This window comes from Denticeps clupeoides, chromosome 2, assembly GCF_900700375.1.
Source record: "Denticeps clupeoides chromosome 2, fDenClu1.1, whole genome shotgun sequence".
In the NCBI taxonomy this organism is placed as follows: Eukaryota; Metazoa; Chordata; class Actinopteri; order Clupeiformes; family Denticipitidae; genus Denticeps; species Denticeps clupeoides.
This window is the reverse complement of record NC_041708.1, coordinates 38,128,432-38,148,144: the sequence shown is the minus strand read 5'-3', so window position 1 is coordinate 38,148,144 and position 19,713 is coordinate 38,128,432. Positions and strand designations below refer to the sequence as shown.

Below are 19,713 nucleotides of genomic sequence, written 5' to 3'. Positions count from 1 at the left end.
GTACCTTTGCAGACCGGGATTCGAACCAGCAACCTTCTGATTACGGGGCCGCTTCCTTAACCACTAGGCCACCACTGTGAAGGCATCATAAATCCAGAGAACCAGACCCTCCTGAAGAGCATCTACACAGAGCTCTACATCACAGAGGGAGAGATCGAAGGGGTGAATAGAGAACATGAGGTTCAGCAGATAGAAGCAGTACACAAGAGAAGAAGACAAGACACGCCCAACTGTAATGACATCTTTAAAGCCCCAGCTGGACAAGAGAAGCACATCAGAACTGTGATGACCAAGGGTGTTGCTGGAATAGGAAAAACTGTGTCTGTGCACAAGTTCATCCTGGACTGGGCAGAAGGAGCAGCAAACCAAGATGTAGATTTCATCTTCCTGCTTTCTTTCAGGGAGATGAATTCCCTGTTCTTCAGGAAGTGCTGCTCCAGGACGACAGTAAAGAAATCCCCAGAACTCTGACTGAGATGTTCACCCACTTCCTGATCATCCAGACCAGCATGAAGAACAAGAAGTACGATGAGAGGAGTGAGATGGACAGACAGAAGCTCCTGCAGTCAAGTAAAGACTAAAGGCCCAGCTTCTGTTCTGACGTCTGTATATAATGTCTAGTTACTTCATTGTCTACAGTTCTTGACAAATCTGTGCAAAATGCCTGTTTATGGACGTTCTCTGTCTAGTTATTTTTCCTAATAAGCAGGTAAAAGGATGTTCATCTTTTATATTAATAATTCATAGTATTTTCGGTCATCTCTTAAGCCAGAAAATGTTGAAAATGTGTTTTACCTAAAATAAGGAATATTATTTTAAAATAATCTATTTTTTTTAATCAATGTTATAATTTTGGCCATAATCGTGCAGCAATTTCAGACTCAATACCGATACTGAGGATGGTCCTCGATACTACAGGGGGACAGCCAACAACAAAGTCCAAACCCCCAGACGTGGACCCGGTGCCGCCCTGGATGCCGCTCCGGAGTCGTCTCCTGGGTCGCTCCAACCGGAACTGGTGACCTCGGCCAGCCTGCCGTCATGGTCTCCTCTCCAGGCTCGGAGGAAGGCCACTACTCGCTGTGGCTCCTGCCCGACCACAGCACATCACATCTGGAACCACGGCTGGCCCGCTTCTCCGTAACACGACCTCCCAGCATCCCTCCCTCACACGAACCAACACCGGCCACCGGGGGGGGGGGGGTTCCCGCGGCCAGTCATCAGGCAGTGGGCTGGGTCGCGCTGGTTCTGTCCGGCGATGGGAGGGGGCGGCTGGTGACCCCCAGCTGCCCTGGCGTCCTCGCTGCGGGTCGTCTATGTCGCCTACCGGGTTTTCCTACTCTTCAGGTTGTTCCTGGCTCTTCATCCCCTTCCTAGAACAGTCGTGGTTTTCAGGAAGCAAATACCACCCTACACGGTACCAATCATTGGGTTCGACATCTTGTGTTTCCGGGGTCGCGGGATTTGAGTGTCGCCCGCGCACCTCGAGTCCGTTACTGTACGTTACGTTACGTGGGAGCCTTACGTCTCTTATTAGCGACACGATATTTATATGGCACCAGCTGCCACCCGTTTCCACACACGGGAGTGTAAAAATGACACCTGGACACGACTCGACTCTGCCCGCGGGGATTACCGAGGACGCCGCCCCACACCGACTCGCCGCGTCCCCGTGTCCTCCCGACCCGGTACCGTCGATAATTCCGTTCCGACCAACGGCGCCCGACGCGGATCGTCCAATCAGGTTTCAGGTCACAAAACGGGCTGTTTGCGGGGTCCCAGGTCCAGTTTAAAGTTCTGGAGAAGGTCGAAAGACTTGTTTTTTATTTAATGACACGTTGCGTTCGTTCAGGCTCATGCCCAGTTTTTGTTGTACTTTTATTTCCTGACCTGAACGGTGTCCATAGCGCCGTTATTATATTATATAAAAAAACATATATTATTTTAGTAGTAATTATTTTATGTTTCAGGCAGGGTACAGATACGATGAATAGAATAAATGTAAAATCCATTATAATTCATTACACCAATCAGGTCTACATAAATGAAGTTAATGATATTTATTAGAGGTCTGTTTTTTTCTGGGCTGTGACTGACCTATGACCTCTGACCCCTGTGTGTGGTGGTCATGTTGAGGAGCTGCGGCGGCTGCTGAGTCTGACCACGGCGGACCTGCGATTCGCGGACTACCTCGTCAAGCAAGTGACGGACAACCGCGACGACGTCTTCCTGGACGGGACGGGCTGGGAGGGCGGGGACGAGTGGATCCGGGCCCAGTTCAGCCTCTACGTCCTCTCGCTGCTGTCCTCTACACTGCAGCAGGGTCGGGACCCGTCCTCCGCCGTGTCCACAGTGTCCAGGCGGCCGCGGCGACGCCGCTAACCGCTGTTACTGTGTGCAGATAACGAGAAGCTGCTGCTGGAATACGGAGCCCCGTTCGTCTCGGCCTGGAGGAACACCCACAATTTCAGGGTTTGGTTCACCAACAAGCACCCGGCCATGACCGAGATCACTGCAGGGTGGGTGTGGCCGGCCAGAATCACAATCTGATCAAAGCTTGAAATGTACTAAAGGAAACACATCTATTGGTTAAATATGTATATATCATATAGTTATTATTATTATTATCCCCATTTCCGGTTTTTAAAGACAATAAACTTCAATAAATCCAACTTCTCCGAAGCCCCGTTACTCCCGACTTCTCCGGCCTGCAGGATTCAGGAGTGGAACTTCTCTCTACAGCACTGGAGGATCCACACTGTACACTGGAGGATCTACGGTGAGTGTTGATATCAGGACTAAATATTAATAAGAAGTGTGTGTGTGTGTGTGTGTTTGTGTGTTTGCGTGAGGACAATGAGAAATCAATAGAAATGATCAACAAACTCATTCTTCTGTAAAAGCTACACATTATGAATATGAATAGATTATTAATAATGATTCCAATAAAGCAACATTATTAAACCAAGTATTAACTTCTCATCAGTAGAGAGCAGCAAAGATCAGATCTGGTCTAACTGGACCTTCATTATACAGGAGAAGATTTAGATTTAATCTTCCTACAGCAGTATAGTACTAACACTGACCTGTTCTCTACAGAACCGATCATGGTGACTTGGTTGAAATGAAGAAACAGAAGAAGTAGCAGAAGAAAAGGATCAGTAGCTGGTACAGAAGCTGAAATTATGGTGGGATCATCTCGCACATCAGAATCTGTCCAACATAATCATGAACATCTTCAAGCAGCACACAGACAGCGGTCTCTTCCTGAGGGAACACAGCAGTTAGATGAATGGAGGATTTTCCTTATGAACATCTGCTGACCTCTACTGAACCTGGACTGTGGGATTGTGAGATTGTAGATTCCAGGTCCATGACTGCCTGAAGTGCAGAGAGGGGAGAGTCTTGTTGGGGGTGGATGACCACTGTATTCCAGTATTAGGAGTTCTGTTTGGACCATTCAGGAACATCAAAGGACAATCTGATAGCTTTGGTTGGAGCCAAATGTCCAGTATGAACATTATGATGTTTGCATGTCCCCCATGTTAGAGGACATCTAACAGCTTCTTGTCCCTCAGATCTTTCTGACGAGACAGGTCTTTCCCTTCTCTTTCTGAGACAGCATATGGTGGAAATGTCCTTCATTGCAGAAAGTGGCGTCCCGATGATCTTCTGCACCATCTTCACCACTCTCTGCTGGGCCTCATTGTCTCATGCAGTGCAGCCGCCGTACCAGGATGTGATGTTCCCCATTAAGGTGGATTCCACAGCTCACCTGTAGAAGCTTGTGAGGACTGAGCTTCTGTAGAACACTTGTTCTTGTTATGCTGATTAACAGCAGTTCATGTTATGCTTCTCAGAATGAGGGTAGAGAAATACATAGTGCGCATGTGCAGGAGACCATGTTGATTTACCGTGGAAGAGCAGAAGTTCATCTGTCTGTAGCACTCGTGCAAGTTCTGTAATAAAACTGGACTCCAGTGTTATAAAGCCACATAAGAGAACAGGTTCCCATCCTCGCTTTCTTCAGACGTCTGAGGAGGTAAAGTCGTTGGTGGGCCTTCTTGGTGACAGCTGCAGCATGCTCTGTAAACTTGAGGCTGGCACTGAGGGTGACCCCGAGGAACCTGAAGCTGCTGACCCTCTCCACAGCATCTCCTCCGATGTAGATGGGGGGATGAGCTGCATGCTGCTTCATGAAGTCCATTACCAGCCCCTTAGTTTTGCTGACGTTGAGAAGGACGTTGTTGTGCCAAGAGTCTGGACTCCTCTCTGTAGGTCGTTTCATCGTTCTTGGTAGTCACACCTTAACAAACAAACCATAATATTACATTGGAACGTGATCCACTTACATTGTATTTACAGAATTTTTACAAATTACAATTTGTGACCCAGTGTGTGAACACCAGGTCAAATCTAATTCTGAGATAAAGTTTGATTTTAGCCGTTCATTTCACTGTGATTTCAGTGGTTGACATGGTTATTTTCACAGACTGTTCTTTATTTCATGTAGAAAACAGTAAATTAAGAAATGAAATTGACTCCAGTTCGGTTTTCACAGACTGGGTCACATTTTAAACATTATTTAGTAATGAATGAATGAATATTGTATCACCCAATCAAAAGTAGGAAAAGACGCATCTTCATAAAATGATAAAAAAACACGATTAAAAACGGGCAGTTTCATTGTGAAATTCGGGACGATTCCGTATTTTAAAGGACGGGCGGTAACCCCACCTGTAACAGGTAATTTACTTCCTGCTCCTCCTCCTCCTCAAAACTGAAAGTGTTTCTTACTGCAGCAGAGTCGCCATGTTGGTGAAGACGCGCTTTTTAAAGTAAAAACAACCAGTCCGGATTTTAACATGTACGAACCGAACCACAGCAGCGGTGAGTAACTTTATTGGAATAAAACTTTATTAAAGTGACGGTTAATCTGGTTTTAGTGAAAGTAGATGTTTGTAAAATGAAATAAAAAATCTTTTACAGTCACATCCCCGTCACTAATATACAAATAGAGAAGATGTGGGTGAAATTGTGGTGTTTACATTTACATTTCCAGCATTTACCAGACGCCCTTATCCAGAGAGACTTACAATCAGTAGTTACAGGGACAGCCCCCCCCTGGAGCAATTTAGGGTTAAGTGTCTTGCTCAGGGACACAATGGTAGTTAGTGGGATTTGAACCTGGGTGTTCTGGTTCATAGGCGATTGTGTTACCCCACTAGGCTACTACCACCCTACAGCACTCAGACAAAACAACAGTCAAAAAAAGAATGGGAATTATAGTTATCTTGTATAATTATAAATATATCACAAATACTTCAGTATAAAATACAAAAGAGATAAGACATAGTAAATGTACTGAAGAGTAGATGGATAGATGGTTTTACTGTCACTAAGAACAGCAAGATAATGTTAGGAGCAGACCAGAAGATGCACATTTAAACCAGGGTTCCAACTAAAGATAAATAAAAATATAAGTAGAACTAAATAGAAGATACAGTCTTGGATATACACAACTTTTCCGCTTTTGACAGTTTTTCCTGTAGAATTTCTAAAGACACCTGCAGCCGAATCTTTCTCCACATGCGCTCAGCCTTCCGGCGTTCACGTCTAGTTTGGTCTAGCTGGCGTCGGGTTTAAGCTCCGGAGGCGGGTTTTATACGGTGCCGCAGTGTCTAACATGTCTTGACAAGCAGATAGAAAGGTCAGATCTTCAGTATTCTTACAGCTAGAGAGTGATGAAAATAACTCGACATGCTTAATACCAGCAGAGAGAATTTCAGCAGTAAAAAGGGGTGAAAACACACCGACAACACCGCGGTAAAACGGGGAACAGAGATCTGACATAAAACAGGTGATCAGAGAATACAGCATCACACAGTTTAATATCAGACACAGAGATCCCGTATGATGAAACAACATGGAGTTTATGCCCCATCGTATGAGTAGGGCCGCTGATGGATTGGAGTCCAGTAGCTCCAAAATTTCTCTAGCAAGGGGCTCGGTGGGGCAAAATATGAATGTTAAAATCATGTCATGTTTCGGCACAATTACGGACAAGAAGACTGAAAAGTCGTTGATAAAATCCTTATTAGAGGTCCGATCTATCCAGCTCGAATAAGCAGGACTCAAAGCTAGAATAAGTTACAGGAATAAGGTATTTTTTAAATCATGGGCGTTTCCCGATAGAACATCAGCAGCAGCAGCAGCAGCAGCAGCTCCCACAAATGATGGAGAATTTTGCTTACAGTGGTGTGAAAAACGATTTGCCCCCTTCCTGATTTCTTATTCTTTTGCATGTTTGTCACACTTAAATGTTTCTGCTCATCAAAAACTGTTAACTATTAGTCAAAGATAAGATAATTGAACACAAAATACAGTTTTTAAATGAAGGTTTGCATTATTAAGGGAGAAAAAAGTAATCACCCCCAGGCCTGATTACTGCCACGCCCGTTTCAGTCAAGAAATCACTTAAATAGGAGCTACCTGACACAGAGAAGTAGACCAAAAGCACCTCAAAAGCTAGACATCATGCCAAGATCCAAAGAGATTCAGGAACAAATGAGAACAAAAGTAATTGAGAGCTATCAGTCTGGTAAAGGTTATAAAGCCATTTCTAAAGCTTTGGGACTCCAGCGAAGCACAGTGAGAGGCATTATCCACAAATGGCAAAAACATGGAACAGTGGTGAACCTTCCCAGGAGTGGCCGGCCGACAAAAATTACCCCAAGAGCGCAGAGATAACTCATCCAAGAGACCACAAAAGACCCCAGGACAACATCTAAAGAACATCTGCAGGCCTCACTTGCCTCAATGAAGGTCAGTGTTCACGACTCCACCATAAGAAAAGCGACTGGGCAAAAACGGCCTGCATGGCAGATTTCCAAGGTGCAAACCACTTTTAAGCAAAAAAGAACATTAAGGCTCGTCTCAATTTTGCTAAAAAACATCTCAATGATTGCCAAGACTGGGAAAATACCTTGTGGACCGACGAGACAAAAGTTGAACTTTTTGGAAGGTGCGTGTCCCGTTATATCTGGCGTAAAAGTATCACAGCATTTCAGAAAAAGAACATCATACCAACAGTAAAATATGGTGGTAGTGTGATGGTCTGGGGTTGTTTTGCTGCTTCAGGACCTCGAAGGCTTGCTGTGATGGATGGGACCATGAATTCTACTGTCTACCAAAAAATCCCAAAGGAGAATGTCCGGCCATCTGTTCGTCAACTCAAGCTGAAGCGATCTTGGGTGCTGCAGCAGGACAATGACCTAAAACACACCGGCAAATCCACTTCTGAATGGCTGAAAAAAAAGACTTTGGAGTGGCCTAGTCAAAGTCCTGAACTGAATCCTATAGAGATGTTGTGGCATGACCTTAAAAAGGCGGTTCATGCTAGAAAACCCTCAAATAAAACTGAATTACAACAATTCTGCAAAGATGAGTGGGCCAAAATTCCTCCAGAGAGCTGTAAAAGACTCGTTGCAAGTTATCGCAAACACTTTATTGCAGGGGGCAATTACTTTCTCACACAGGGCCATGTAGGTTTGGATTTTTTTTCTCCTTAAATAATAAAAACCATCTATTCTGCCTTGTGCAGGCAGTAAGTTGGCCTATAGCTCCCTCTAGTGGCTGTCTCGTAATATTATTTTGGTTACTCTGAAAACGGGAGAATAAGAATCCAGATGGCGGAACATAGTGCCGAAGCAATCCCGTATTGAGCAAGAATGTTGCTGCTTTGGACAAGATTTGTCTTTTTACGATGGTCATAGAGAAGGCAGTGGTCAGAGGCCATTCTTCAATAAATCAGCACAGAGAAAACCAAATACAAGTCTGTTTATTGGAGCATCATTATCTCGCTGACTAGCTGGTGGAGACTAGAAAACCCAGAGCGAGGGCAGCATACCATCATTTAAAAACTGCATTTTGTGTTTACTTGTGTTATCTTTGACTAATAGTTAAATGTGTTTGATGATCAGAAACATTTTGTGTGACACATGCAAAAGAATAAGAAATCAGGAAGGGGGCAAATAGTTTTTCACACCACTGTAATTCCTTGTTGGTCAGTCTGTGGTATAGCGGCTCCTGCATAATTTAAGAACGTCTAGCTTTTTGTGGACATACTGTACATTACAAACCCTGTTCTAATGCAGTTTCTTGATTCAGCACATCTGCTTACTGTTTAAACGCTTTATTTCTTCATTTGTTCGCTGTTTATGTAAATGTTCTGCAAACTTCTATTCTGGTCTGTGGTGTGAAAACGCCTTGAATGAAGAATGGACGTCTGAACAATGGATCATTTTGCCATTTTTGACAAATTAATGCAGTCAATAAAGGACAGTAGCTACAGGCACATAGTCAGTCATGTACGGTAAGATGTATAGTTGTACATGTTTTAATATTTTAATAAAGACACATCTTGTTAACTACAGTCTAAATACAAATATGAACAATTACATACCAAACATATACTTTACTACGGTATTACACTTGTTAAATATTCAGAATTTCCTGGTCCAGCTGCTTCAGGAGGAAAACTGGAGAAACAGATCCAGAGTGGTGTGTTCGGCATCACAGTTTAGTTTTTCTCTAAAACTGTGTCTGTCCTGAAGGATGTTCTCTCTCTCTCTCTCTCTCTCTCTCTCTCTCTCTCTCCACAGGTTTAGGGGACTCTGTGTCTAAAATGAGTGTCTGTGGGGACGGTGAGGAGGGGAACACTGGTCCCCATCAGACACACCGACCAGAGTCTCCAGTGTCCAGCTGTGTGTCTATGAAGAGTGACTGGTCCATGGATCGTCCTATTAACTTCAGTGGAGATTCAACCCCCTGTGATCAGAGGTGAGGAACAGATTGTGGAGTTTGGTGATGAACTGAATGAGGAAGTAAATCAGTTTGGTTTTTCCTGCTCTGGAGTTCATTACAGTGACCTGTAAGCAGAACCCGTCTCAGTGGGACACATCTGACTCCGTCTCATCATTCATCTGACGCTCTTGACCAGAGTGATTTAAATTTGTCTCTATACATAAATACAATTTAAGTATTTCTATTACAAATACAAGTAATGAAAGTAAATTAATTGTAAAACAGTGGCTAGACCTTCTTAACCAAATCTTTTCCAATAATTCTTTGTATGACCACACACCTTACTAATAAGCACAGGAACCATTTAACTCTTTATTCCTCAGAGGCCAAGACTGCAAGGCCAACATTTTACAATTAAACAAACTTAAACACAAAATGGCTCCTTCAATTAATACCTACAAATTAGACCAAGTAGTATTGTGTAGTAATAATGTCGGAGAACAAGTGTTGCTCTGGTGCTGCAGTTCAGCTGGTAATGAGGACATGAGGGTAGGAAACGTCTTTCTGTCCTGTCGGCTGGTTCTGGTCTGATCACTAGTCTGCCAGAGGGAAGGAATTTAAGAAGATAGTTTTTACTGTTCTAGGGGTCTGAAATGAATTTTCCTGTTCGTTTCTTCTCCAGTCATCTCCAGAGTCTGGATTATTCTGACTTCACCAGAACGCCATTCACTCAACCTCATATAAATATGCATCAATATTATCATTCAAATCAACCTTTACACACTAGATTTCTACACACAATAACTACTTGGAATTTGCAATTTTTTTTGGTAAAAAATTTGTATGATAATTTACATATAAAGACGTGTCCATAGTGTGAATCTGTGGTGTTGAACGTTCTCTCTGTCCTCCTGTGTGTCTGCAGTGTGTGGACGACTGGAACACACACAGCTCCATCAGGACACCAGAACCTGATAACCAACGACCCGACCATCAACAGGAGCAGAGACACAAGTACGACTTTTATTACTTTTCACCTGAATATGTGGACTGGTGCTGCTGTAATTCCAGTTATAACACGTGTCCAGTAATCAATGTGATGTGAAGCCCGTCCATCATTTATTTCCTGGGAACGTGGAACTAATTAAAGTCCGGTGACTGTTGAGATTAATTTTAAACACCAATTCTCATGTTTAGGCTATTAGTAGCAAAAATGGCAATAAAACAAAATATGACCAAAAAAAACCTTCCACAAAAGGACCAATCACAGCCACAAATATACATACAGGTGAACATCTGGCTTAAAACACAGAATCACTACACAGCAGATGGTGCTGGGGTGGTAGTAGCCTAGTGGGTAACACACTCACCTATGAACCAGAAGACCCAGGTTCAAACCCCACTTACTGCCATTGTGTCTCTGAGCAAGACTGTCAGGATTGACTTCTGCTGGGCTCATCACCTGTGGCCTATTCTGACAACGCTTTAAAGCCAGAGATTTCCGCCCCTTCGGAAGGGACGGCATTTTCGTGGAAGTTTCGTATGTGAATTAGTGTATTCGCCACACGCCTGCGGGCAAGTTTATGTTCTTTATTTAAGTTAAATTGTTTTCAGCCACCGAGCCGCGTTTATGTTTATTTATTGTTTATTAATAGAAACCCCTTCCCAGCATGTCACACCTCTGCCCTCCCTCCCCCGTAAGTCCGTAGTCGTGACAAAGACACTTTACCCTGAGTGTCTCCAGAGGGGGACTGTCCCTGTAACTACTGATTGTAAGTCGCTCTGGATATGAGAGTCTGGTAAATGCTGTAAATGCTGGTCTCATAATAAAAAACACAAAACTTACAACAGTGAAAACGGTGAAGAAGAAAAGTAAAAGATGAATCATATTTTAAAAAATCAGCAGAAGCAAACAAAAAAAAAAAACCTTATTTTCTCGATTCTTCTGACTGTCTGTGGATGTTGTTCTTCATTACCAGATCCTGATGTTGTCCTACAGAGAGTCCTGGAGACTCATAAATCCAGTATGAAGAGGAAGGTGGAGCACATATGTGAAGGCATCATACATCCAGAGAACCAGACCCTCCTGAAGAGCATCTACACAGAGCTCTACATCACAGAGGGAGAGAGTGAAGGGGTGAATAGAGAACATGAGGTTCAGCAGATTGAAGCAGCACACAGGAGAAGAAGACGAGACACGCCCATCAACTGTAATGACATCTTTAAAGCCCCAGCTGGACAAGAGAAGCACATCAGAACTGTGATGACCAAGGGTGTTGCTGGAATAGGAAAAACTGTGTCTGTGCACAAGTTCATCCTGGACTGGGCAGAAGGAGAAGCAAACCAAGACGTAGATTTCATCTTCCTGCTTCCTTTCAGGGGAATGAATTTGGTTAAAGATGAAGGGTACAGTCTTCATCTGCTTCTGCTGGACTTCCACCCTGAGCTTCAGGAGCTGGAGGACACACAGAAATATGAGAGCTGTAAGATGATCTTCATCTTTGATGGTCTGGATGAAAGCAGAATTCAGCTGAATTTCCACATTGAGGAACAGAAGCTGTGTGACGTCACACAGACATCATCAGTGGGCGTGGTCATAACAAACCTCATTCAAGGGAACCTCCTCCCCTCGGCTCTCATATGGATTACATCACGACCAGCAGCAGCCAATCAGATTCCTGCTCAAGACATCAGCCAGGTAACAGAAGTGCGAGGGTTTAATGACCCTCAGAAGGAGGAGTTCTTCAGGAAGAGGATCAGAGATGAGACCCAAGCCAACAAAATCATCTCCCACATGAAGACATCAAGGAGTCTCTACATCTTGTGTCACATCCCCGTCTTCTGCTGGATCTCAGCCACTGTTCTTCAGGAAGTGCTGCTCCAGGACGACAGTAAAGAAATCCCCACAACTCAGACTGAGATGTTCACCCACTTCCTGATCATCCAAACCAACATGAAGAACCAGAAATACAATGAAAGGAGTGAGATGGACAGACAGAAGCTCCTGCAGTCAAATAAAGAGGTCCTTCTGAAACTATCAAATCTGGCCTTCAGACAGCTGGAGAATGGAAACCTCTTGTTTTATGAAGAAGACCTGAGAGAGTGTGGAATAGATGTCACTGCTGCCTCAGTCTACTCTGGGATGTGCACTGAGATCTTTAAGGAGGAACCTGTGTTTCAGCAGAAGAAGATCTACTGCTTTGTGCATCTGAGCATCCAGGAGTTTCTTGCTGCTTTCTGGGTGTTTTACTGCTATGTAAAGAAGAACATGGAGGAACTGAAGATGTTTGTTACAAGACAGAAGAGAGAAATCACAAGAATCTCTTTGCTCTCTATCATGAGGACATTTTCCTCAAGTCCAAAGATGTCACTGGATGATCTTCTTAAAGCTGCTGTTGATAAATCTTTACAGAGTGAGAACGGACATCTGGATCTTTTCCTCCGTTTCTTTCTGGGAATTTCCCTGGAGTCCAACCAGGAACTTCTACAAGGTCTCCTGCCCCAAACAGAGAGCAGCTCAGAGAGTCTCCAGAGAACAAGTCAGTACATCAAAGAGAAACTGATCAATTTGAGGGAAGAGGATACTACCAACGACAATGTGATTACAGACAAGAACGTCTCCACTGAAAGAGCCATGAATCTTCTGCTCTGCCTGCTTGAGATGAAAGACTCTTCACTGCATGAGGAGACTGATGTGTTGGTGAAATCAGGTGAAAATCTCTCACCTGCCCACTGCTCAGTACTGGCCTACATGATCCTGGTATCAGAGGATGTTCTGGATGAGTTCGACCTGAAGAAATACAAGATAGATGATGGTGGTCGTGAGAGACTGATGATCTCAGTGAGGAACTGCAGAAAGGCTCGGTGAGTTCCTGACTGAGGATCTTTCAGTCTTACAGTTTATATCATAAATTTGCTGTTTATGCTGAACACAGCCCCACTGCATACAGCGTCCAGTAAGGACCAACAGTCACTACAGCTGAAATGATCCATCAAATATCATGTAACACACAGCTGTAAATATGATGGACATCTTCTCTGTCTTTACAGGCTGGACTTCTGTTACCTCACTGAGTCGTCCTGTAAGACTGTAGCAGCAGCTCTCCAGTCACCAGACTCACATCTGACTGATCTGGACCTGAGTTACAACAAGATCCTGGATTCAGGAGTGGAACACATCTGTGTAGGACTGGAGTCTTCATGCTGTAAACTGGAGACTCTCAGGTTATAACAAGACTAATCAGATTTTTCATCCTTCACAGCACCTGTTCCCTTCTTTATTAAAGGACGTCCTGTATCATTGTTCCCTGGCTGATCTTGGACCTGTGACCCCATTCTGTTTCTGCCTCTTCTGGGTCTCAGTTTGGTTCCCTGTTTCCCGTTCTCTGTGTTTGTTAACCCCGTAGCTCCCGTGTTCAGGTGGAACTCCATCTGCGCCTGGATCTCAGCCCGTGTTTGTGTCGTGATACTTGCTTTTCTGTGTGGAGTTTTGTATGATTGCTCTTGTGTATCTGCTCCAGGGCTCGCAGATGTTCTCCCAGGTTTTCTTAGAAAGCAGGGATAATTCTATTTGAACAGGACCTAGATACGTGTCTTCAGGCCTTTATCTCTTGTAGGTTAGACTGGTGCAGTTCTCTCTCCTGACTGCTCTTCACAAAAAGACACCAGACAGCTGCTGTAACTCCTTCTAAATCCTAACAAATACCAAGAGGAGAGAGGACATGAGTCCAGTTCTTCTCAGATCCCTGCACTGGTTCCCTGTCACTTACAGAACTGATCTCAAAGCTTTACTGCTTATTTACACTGAAGGGTTTAGTTCTGAAATATATTTCTGTCATGTTTGGTAGGTCTGGTAGATCAGCTGGGATGATGAGGCAAGCACTGAAATAAAGTGTTTTAGTAGAATTTACTGAAATTTTTATTTTCTGATTTTATTAATGTACAGTTATGGCCTAAATATTGTCATTCTGTACTTATGTCAGAAAATGCACCTCTTGTCCAAGAAAAATGTTAAATTCCAAATTGCTTTGTTATTGTCATGTTTATTTCTTTTGTTGGCACTGGGAGAACACAAAAAATCGGAGCCATTCTACGCTGGACAAGATGACCGTCAACTTAAAGCCTGATTTTAATCGCTGTGAGACAAAACACGAGGACACTAAACAGGAAAGTGTCAACAAAAGAAATAAACATGAAAATAACAAAGAATTTACAATACATTTTTGGATCAAGATGTAAATGCAGGGATGCAAATAATTCGATTCATATAAATATTTTCATGCCAATAATCTTGTATGCATGAGTGTTTGTACATAATAATCTGATGGATCATCATGTTTCTTCCAGGCTGTGTGGCTGTTACCTCTCAGCTGGTTGCTGTTCAGCTCTGTCCTCAGTTCTCACATCAAACTCCTCACGTCTGAGACTCCTGGACCTGAGTAGCAATAATCTGCAGGATTTAGGAGTGGAACTTCTCTCTACAGCACTGGAGGATCCACACTGTAAACTGGAGACTCTACGGTGAGTGTTGATATCAGGAATGAATATTAATATTTGATGTAAAATTATATTTGAACAAAAAATGCATATTTGGTGACTACATGAAATAAAACCAAAAGCAGTGAGAGTTTGAAGTCGAGTTTCACTTATTGGTCTGACGCGTTAATAAAAACACAATCCAGTGTCGATCAAAGGTTCTACAAAACTTTATTCTGACGTTAAGACGTTATCATGCGCACATTTACTGACAGCCCAGCAGTAGAATTAAACAGCTTATATAAGGTAACATGCAAGTAGGGTGGTAGTAGCCTAGTGGGTAATACACTCGCCTATGAACCAGGAGACCCGGGTTCGAATCCCACTTACTACCATTGTGTCCCTGAGCAAGACCCTTAACCCTAAATTGCTCCAGGGGGGGGCTGTCCCTGTAACTACTGATTGTAAGTCGCTCTGGATAAGGGCGTCTGATAAATGCTGGAAATGTAAATGTAAGTGGTGGTGAGCAGTCAGTAAAGAATACAGCAAACCACGTTACAAATCAACAATTTTACAAAAATTAACACCTATAATAATGTAAAAATATACAAATATAATATCTGTAAAGATTCATATCACCTATAACATCATAATAACAGCATAAAGCACCTGAATAAATTGTTAATAGTGAAATAAATGTTTAAAACTGTGTGTTAATCTACAGGTAAATAAAGAGTAATAATGACTGTAATAATCTGATGTATCATCATGTTTCTTCCAGGCTGCGGCGCTGTTCCCTCTCAGCTGGTTGCTGTTCAGCTCTGTCCTCAACTCTCAGATCAAACTCCTCACGTCTGAGACTCCTGGACCTGAGTTACAATAATCTGCAGGATTCAGGAGTGGAACTTCTCTCTACAGCACTGGAGGATCCACACTGTAAACTGGAGGATCTACGGTGAGTGTTGCTATCAGGAATGAATATTAATATTTAATGGAAATACATTTGCAGAAAAATACATTTCAGCAGCAGAGTTTTATTATGATCAGTTTTATACAAGACATGGTTTCATTTTTAGAAAGTGGTTGTAGCAGTCAGTCAATATTGAGAAGGCCAGAACTGATGGTCAAATGATGATTTATTGAAGCCGTCCGTGTCATCAACCAACGTAAGAGCTAAGCAAGAGCAGATACCAATAATTACGATCACATCCCTCGTCATGCACAGCACCTTACGTTAGTATATTTCTTTCCCTTAGCATAACAAATCACGTCTTTTCTCACAAACATTACAAGATGCTCAAATATACTTTAGTCATAGTTACAAACCTTGTTCCCTTATCAGTGGCACCTTGGCGGATCGGGAATCGAACCTGCAACCTTCTGATTACAGGACCGTTTCCTTAACCGCTAGGCCACCACTGCCCCCTTTCTTGCTTTACTTCGCGTCTTCTGTCTTACCTCAAGCTCAGTTCCGTTAACGTACTTCCGCTCACAAAGGGGTTATCAAAATAAGAGCGGGTAACATTACATTCATGTAAATCTTACTTTTTTTGGTCTTTACAGTGGTGAAAAGTTAATGTTCTTCATTCATCATGAAACACTTTTTAATATCCAGGAGAAAAACACCTTCAACATCATCCTAATAACAGAATAAAATATCTGAATAAATTGTAACTGAAACTAAAGTCGATTCAAATTAATTTTATTTCTGAAGAATATTGATAAACAACAATAATTGACCAATGTGCTGTACAATAAACTATAAAATGATATCTGGGGAGGATCCAGGCGCCGGTGGAATACAAACAGGTTTATTGTTACACAAGACTAACAAGCATAATAGGACCTACTTTGGGAAAGAGAAAGTGGAAATGGGACAAGGAAAAGTGTCACTCTCATGGGGACATTCCACACACGACCCTCATCTGAACAACACATTTACACACACACACACACACACACACACACACACACACCAGGACACCAAGACCCCCGAGTTACACAAACTCACACCAACATGTTGGCTGAACCGCACCAGGACTTCACAGGGAAGCTCGTGGCCGCACCAACACATAGACAACACACCACAGACCCACCGAACACACAACGTCCACACACCTTACACACACATACACGTACACACACACCCCTTTACTGTAAGAATACTGCTGTCTAATACTGTCATGCATATCTACTGTATAAAAGGACCAGACTGTTACATATGCACATGGGCAGTGTGCGTTTTGTGTGTTCCAGGTTGTGGGTGTTGTTGTAAGGGATTCTGGGTATACGGAAATAAAAGAGAAAAGAAGCAGACCGCGTGTCGAGAGTCCGCGTTGTTATTCGAAAATAGCAAACACAACATTTGGCGACGAGGATGGAGTTTTTTCTACCTCCTCCACCTCCTTTTCTGGCTTTGCCCGGCGAGCCGCCGGTGCCCTGGGACCGCTGGTTGGAATCCTTTTCGACGTATCTCACGGCCGTCGGCCTCGCGGATTCTCCAGACCAGCGTCTGCGAGCCTTGCTGCTCCATAACCTGGGCACGGAAGGGCAGCGGATCTTCAGGACCCTGGGAGCCGACACAACGTACGCGGACGGCGTCGCAAAATTGGCCGCGCATTTCGCCGCCCCACAGAGCGTTATCCTGCGCCGCGTAGTTTTTCGCCAGAGGAGGCAGCAACCGGGCGAGTCGGTTCACCATTACGTGACGGACCTGCGGGGGCTGGCGAGTTTCTGTAAGTTTGGAACAATGGAAGACGAGTTCATTCGGGATCAATTGGCAGAGCATACAAACAATCCCAGAATCCGCGAAAAGTTACTTATGTCCTCGGACGACCTCACGCTCGCCAAAGCTGTGGAACTGGCTTTTCAGATGGAGTCAGCAGCCGAATTAGCATCTCGCCTGGCGCCGGTACCCTCTCTTCAGCCCGCAGTGCCCACGCTTACTGTCCAGCCGCCTGCGCTCCGGGACGACACACCTGACCACGGCCTCCCCGTAAACTATGCCGCTCGCCGCGGCGCGTCCACCCGCCGCCCGTCCACCCGCCGCCCGTGTGGAAACTGCGGATCCTCCACGCATAACACCAGGGCGCCTAACTGCCCGGCTAATGGCCAAACCTGCTCACAATGCGGGAGACGTAACCATTTCGCCCGTGTTTGCCGTTCAGCCGCATCCGGCCGCCCTCAGAGGCCATCTTCTCCAGCGCCACCTACTACTATTCACTCTGTTACTGCAGCATCTCCCCCATTTAAAACGTGTGTGGTGCGGCTGGACGGTGTTCCACTGCCACTGCTGCTGGATACAGGGGCTTCACGCTCCTTGCTGAACCTGGCCACTGTCAAGCAGTTTTTTTCCCATCATACCCTCCACCCTGACTGTGAGCTCCTGAGTGGGTATGGGAATTCCAAAATAGACATAGTAGGCACAGTTTCCCTACCACTTCAGTATCAGAGTGTAACTTTACCATCTTTTACTTTTCACGTCTCGCGCCACGGGGCTAACCTAATGGGTCTGGACTTGTTCAGCAGTCTGGGCTTTTCACTGATGGATGTGGATGGTGCCACCATTCTCACGGTGGGCTCACCCTGGCAGCAACGCTGGCCCTCTCTGTTCACTGGCCTGGGCTGCCTCACCGCATTTAACCACCAGCCCTTGCTCAAACCAGATGTGCGACCGGTCATTCAGCCATTGCGCCGCCTTCCTCTGGCTCTTCGTGATGAAGTCACTGCGGAACTCAACAACCTGCTTGAGCTGGGCATAATTGAGCGGATTGATGCTTCACCCTGGGTCTCCAACCTGGTGCTGGCACGGAAGAAGTCCGGGACTCTCCGGCCGTGCGTGGATCTAAGGTCGGTCAACACAGCAGTTGTCCCTGACAAGTACCCGCTGCCTACTGTGGAGGAGCTGGCCGCTAAATTCCATGGTTCTACTGTCTTCTCCAAACTAGACCTTCGACAGGGTTATCTCCAAGTTCCGCTGCATCCCGAGAGCCGCAACCTGACCGCTTTTGTCACACACATGGGCGTCTTCCGCTATACTAGGATGCCTTTCGGTCTCAGCTCTGCCCCTAGCTGCTTCCAGAAAATCATGTCTACCATCTTTGCTGCAGTTTCTGGGGTAGTGATTTATCTGGATGACATTGTGGTGCATGGTCCAACCCTCGCATCACATGATGAGCACCTGGACCGCGTCTTCAAGATCCTGGCAGGTCACAATCTTACGCTGAATGGGGACAAATGTGTCTTCACTGTGCCAGCGGTCGATTTTGTGGGCTTTCGCCTGTCTGGAGAGGGCATCACACCCTTAAATTCTAACGTGGAGGCTGTTCTACGTCTCCCTGAGCCCTCCAGCCCAGCCCAGCTCGCATCCTTTCTTGGAATGACTGCATACTACTTGCGTTTTCTCCCTCAATACTCTGCCACTACAGCCCCTTTGCGTGCGCTTCTGAAAACCGGAGCCCCATGGGCCTGGTCCTCAGCCTGCTCCTCAGCCATCCGTCAGCTAAAGGCCCAGCTTACCTCACCACCGGTGCTTGCTCACTTTGACCTGTCATGCCCCACTTTTCTGACCTGTGATGCGTCTGGTGTAGCGCTAGGTGCCGTCCTTTCTCAGTGCCAACATGGTTCTGAGCGCCCCATTGCTTTTGCCTCCCGGTCTCTGACTCCGGCCGAGCAGAAGTATTCAGTTGGGGAGCGGGAGGCACTGGCCTGTGTCTGGGCGTGTGAGCGGTGGCATATATACTTGTATGGCCGACATTTCACCCTCCGCACGGACCATCAGGCCCTAACGACCCTACTCTCATCTTCAGGCACGGGGCACAGACCGCTCCGGCTCCACTGCTGGTCGGAGAGGCTCCTGCAGTATAATTTCACTCCGCTGTTTACCCCCGGCCGGGACAATGTTGTGGCAGACCTCCTTTCCAGGGCCACTCCAGACACTCCCCCAGGCCCAGCCACGGATACACTGGAGCCAGAGCTTATCCACATGCTTCATGGGCCACTCCGGGAGGTTGTGTCTCTACAGGACCTCCAACTGGCTTCAGCGCAAGACTCAGTGCTATCGCAGCTTTGCACTTGCATTCGAGAGGGGTGGCCACGCACAGTGCCCAAGGATCTGGTGCCATTTCATCGGGTTAAAGATGAGCTGTCCTGTTGGAATGAGGTCTGTGTGGCGCGGGGACTCAGGGCCGTCATCCCTGGCAGCCTACAACCTCGCATCCTGGCCATGGCTCATGAGGGACACCTAGGCATCGTAAAGGTCAAGCAGCGCTGCCGTGACAGGGTGTGGTGGCCTGGGATCGACAGGGATATTGAATTTGCGGTGAAGGACTGCTCAGCCTGTCTCGTCAGTGGAAAGACGGGCCCTCCCACACCTCCACCACTGCAACCTGTGCAGTGGCCGGCCGGGCCGTGGCAGCACGTTCAGCTGGATAT

At 45.3% G+C, this 19,713-nt stretch overlaps 1 protein-coding gene and 1 long non-coding RNA gene across 7 annotated transcripts in view; both read left to right on the top strand.

Annotated features, from left to right (window-relative positions):
- LOC114767452 (NLR family CARD domain-containing protein 3-like) overlaps window positions 1–19,713 on the top strand; it is a 69,974-nt gene that overhangs the window by 30,630 nt on the left and 19,631 nt on the right. Inside the window, exons 1-4 of one of the 6 annotated variants that reach the window (XM_028959295.1) lie at window positions 4,792–4,890; window positions 8,664–8,841; window positions 9,731–9,819; window positions 10,785–12,669. The exons of the other annotated variants lie outside the window; for them this stretch is intronic. Coding sequence (XP_028815128.1) covers window positions 4,866–4,890; window positions 8,664–8,841; window positions 9,731–9,819; window positions 10,785–12,669 — 2,177 coding nt within the window. The 5' untranslated portion in view covers window positions 4,792–4,865. Of the gene's footprint in view, window positions 1–4,791; window positions 4,891–8,663; window positions 8,842–9,730; window positions 9,820–10,784; window positions 12,670–19,713 lie in introns of those variants that run through there. 6 annotated transcript variants of the gene reach the window in all.
- Window positions 2,092–4,075, top strand: LOC114767519 (uncharacterized). Its single transcript, XR_003742947.1, has 4 exons — window positions 2,092–2,323; window positions 2,402–2,519; window positions 2,650–2,779; window positions 3,100–4,075. It is a non-coding gene; the product is annotated as an uncharacterized LOC114767519 (long non-coding RNA).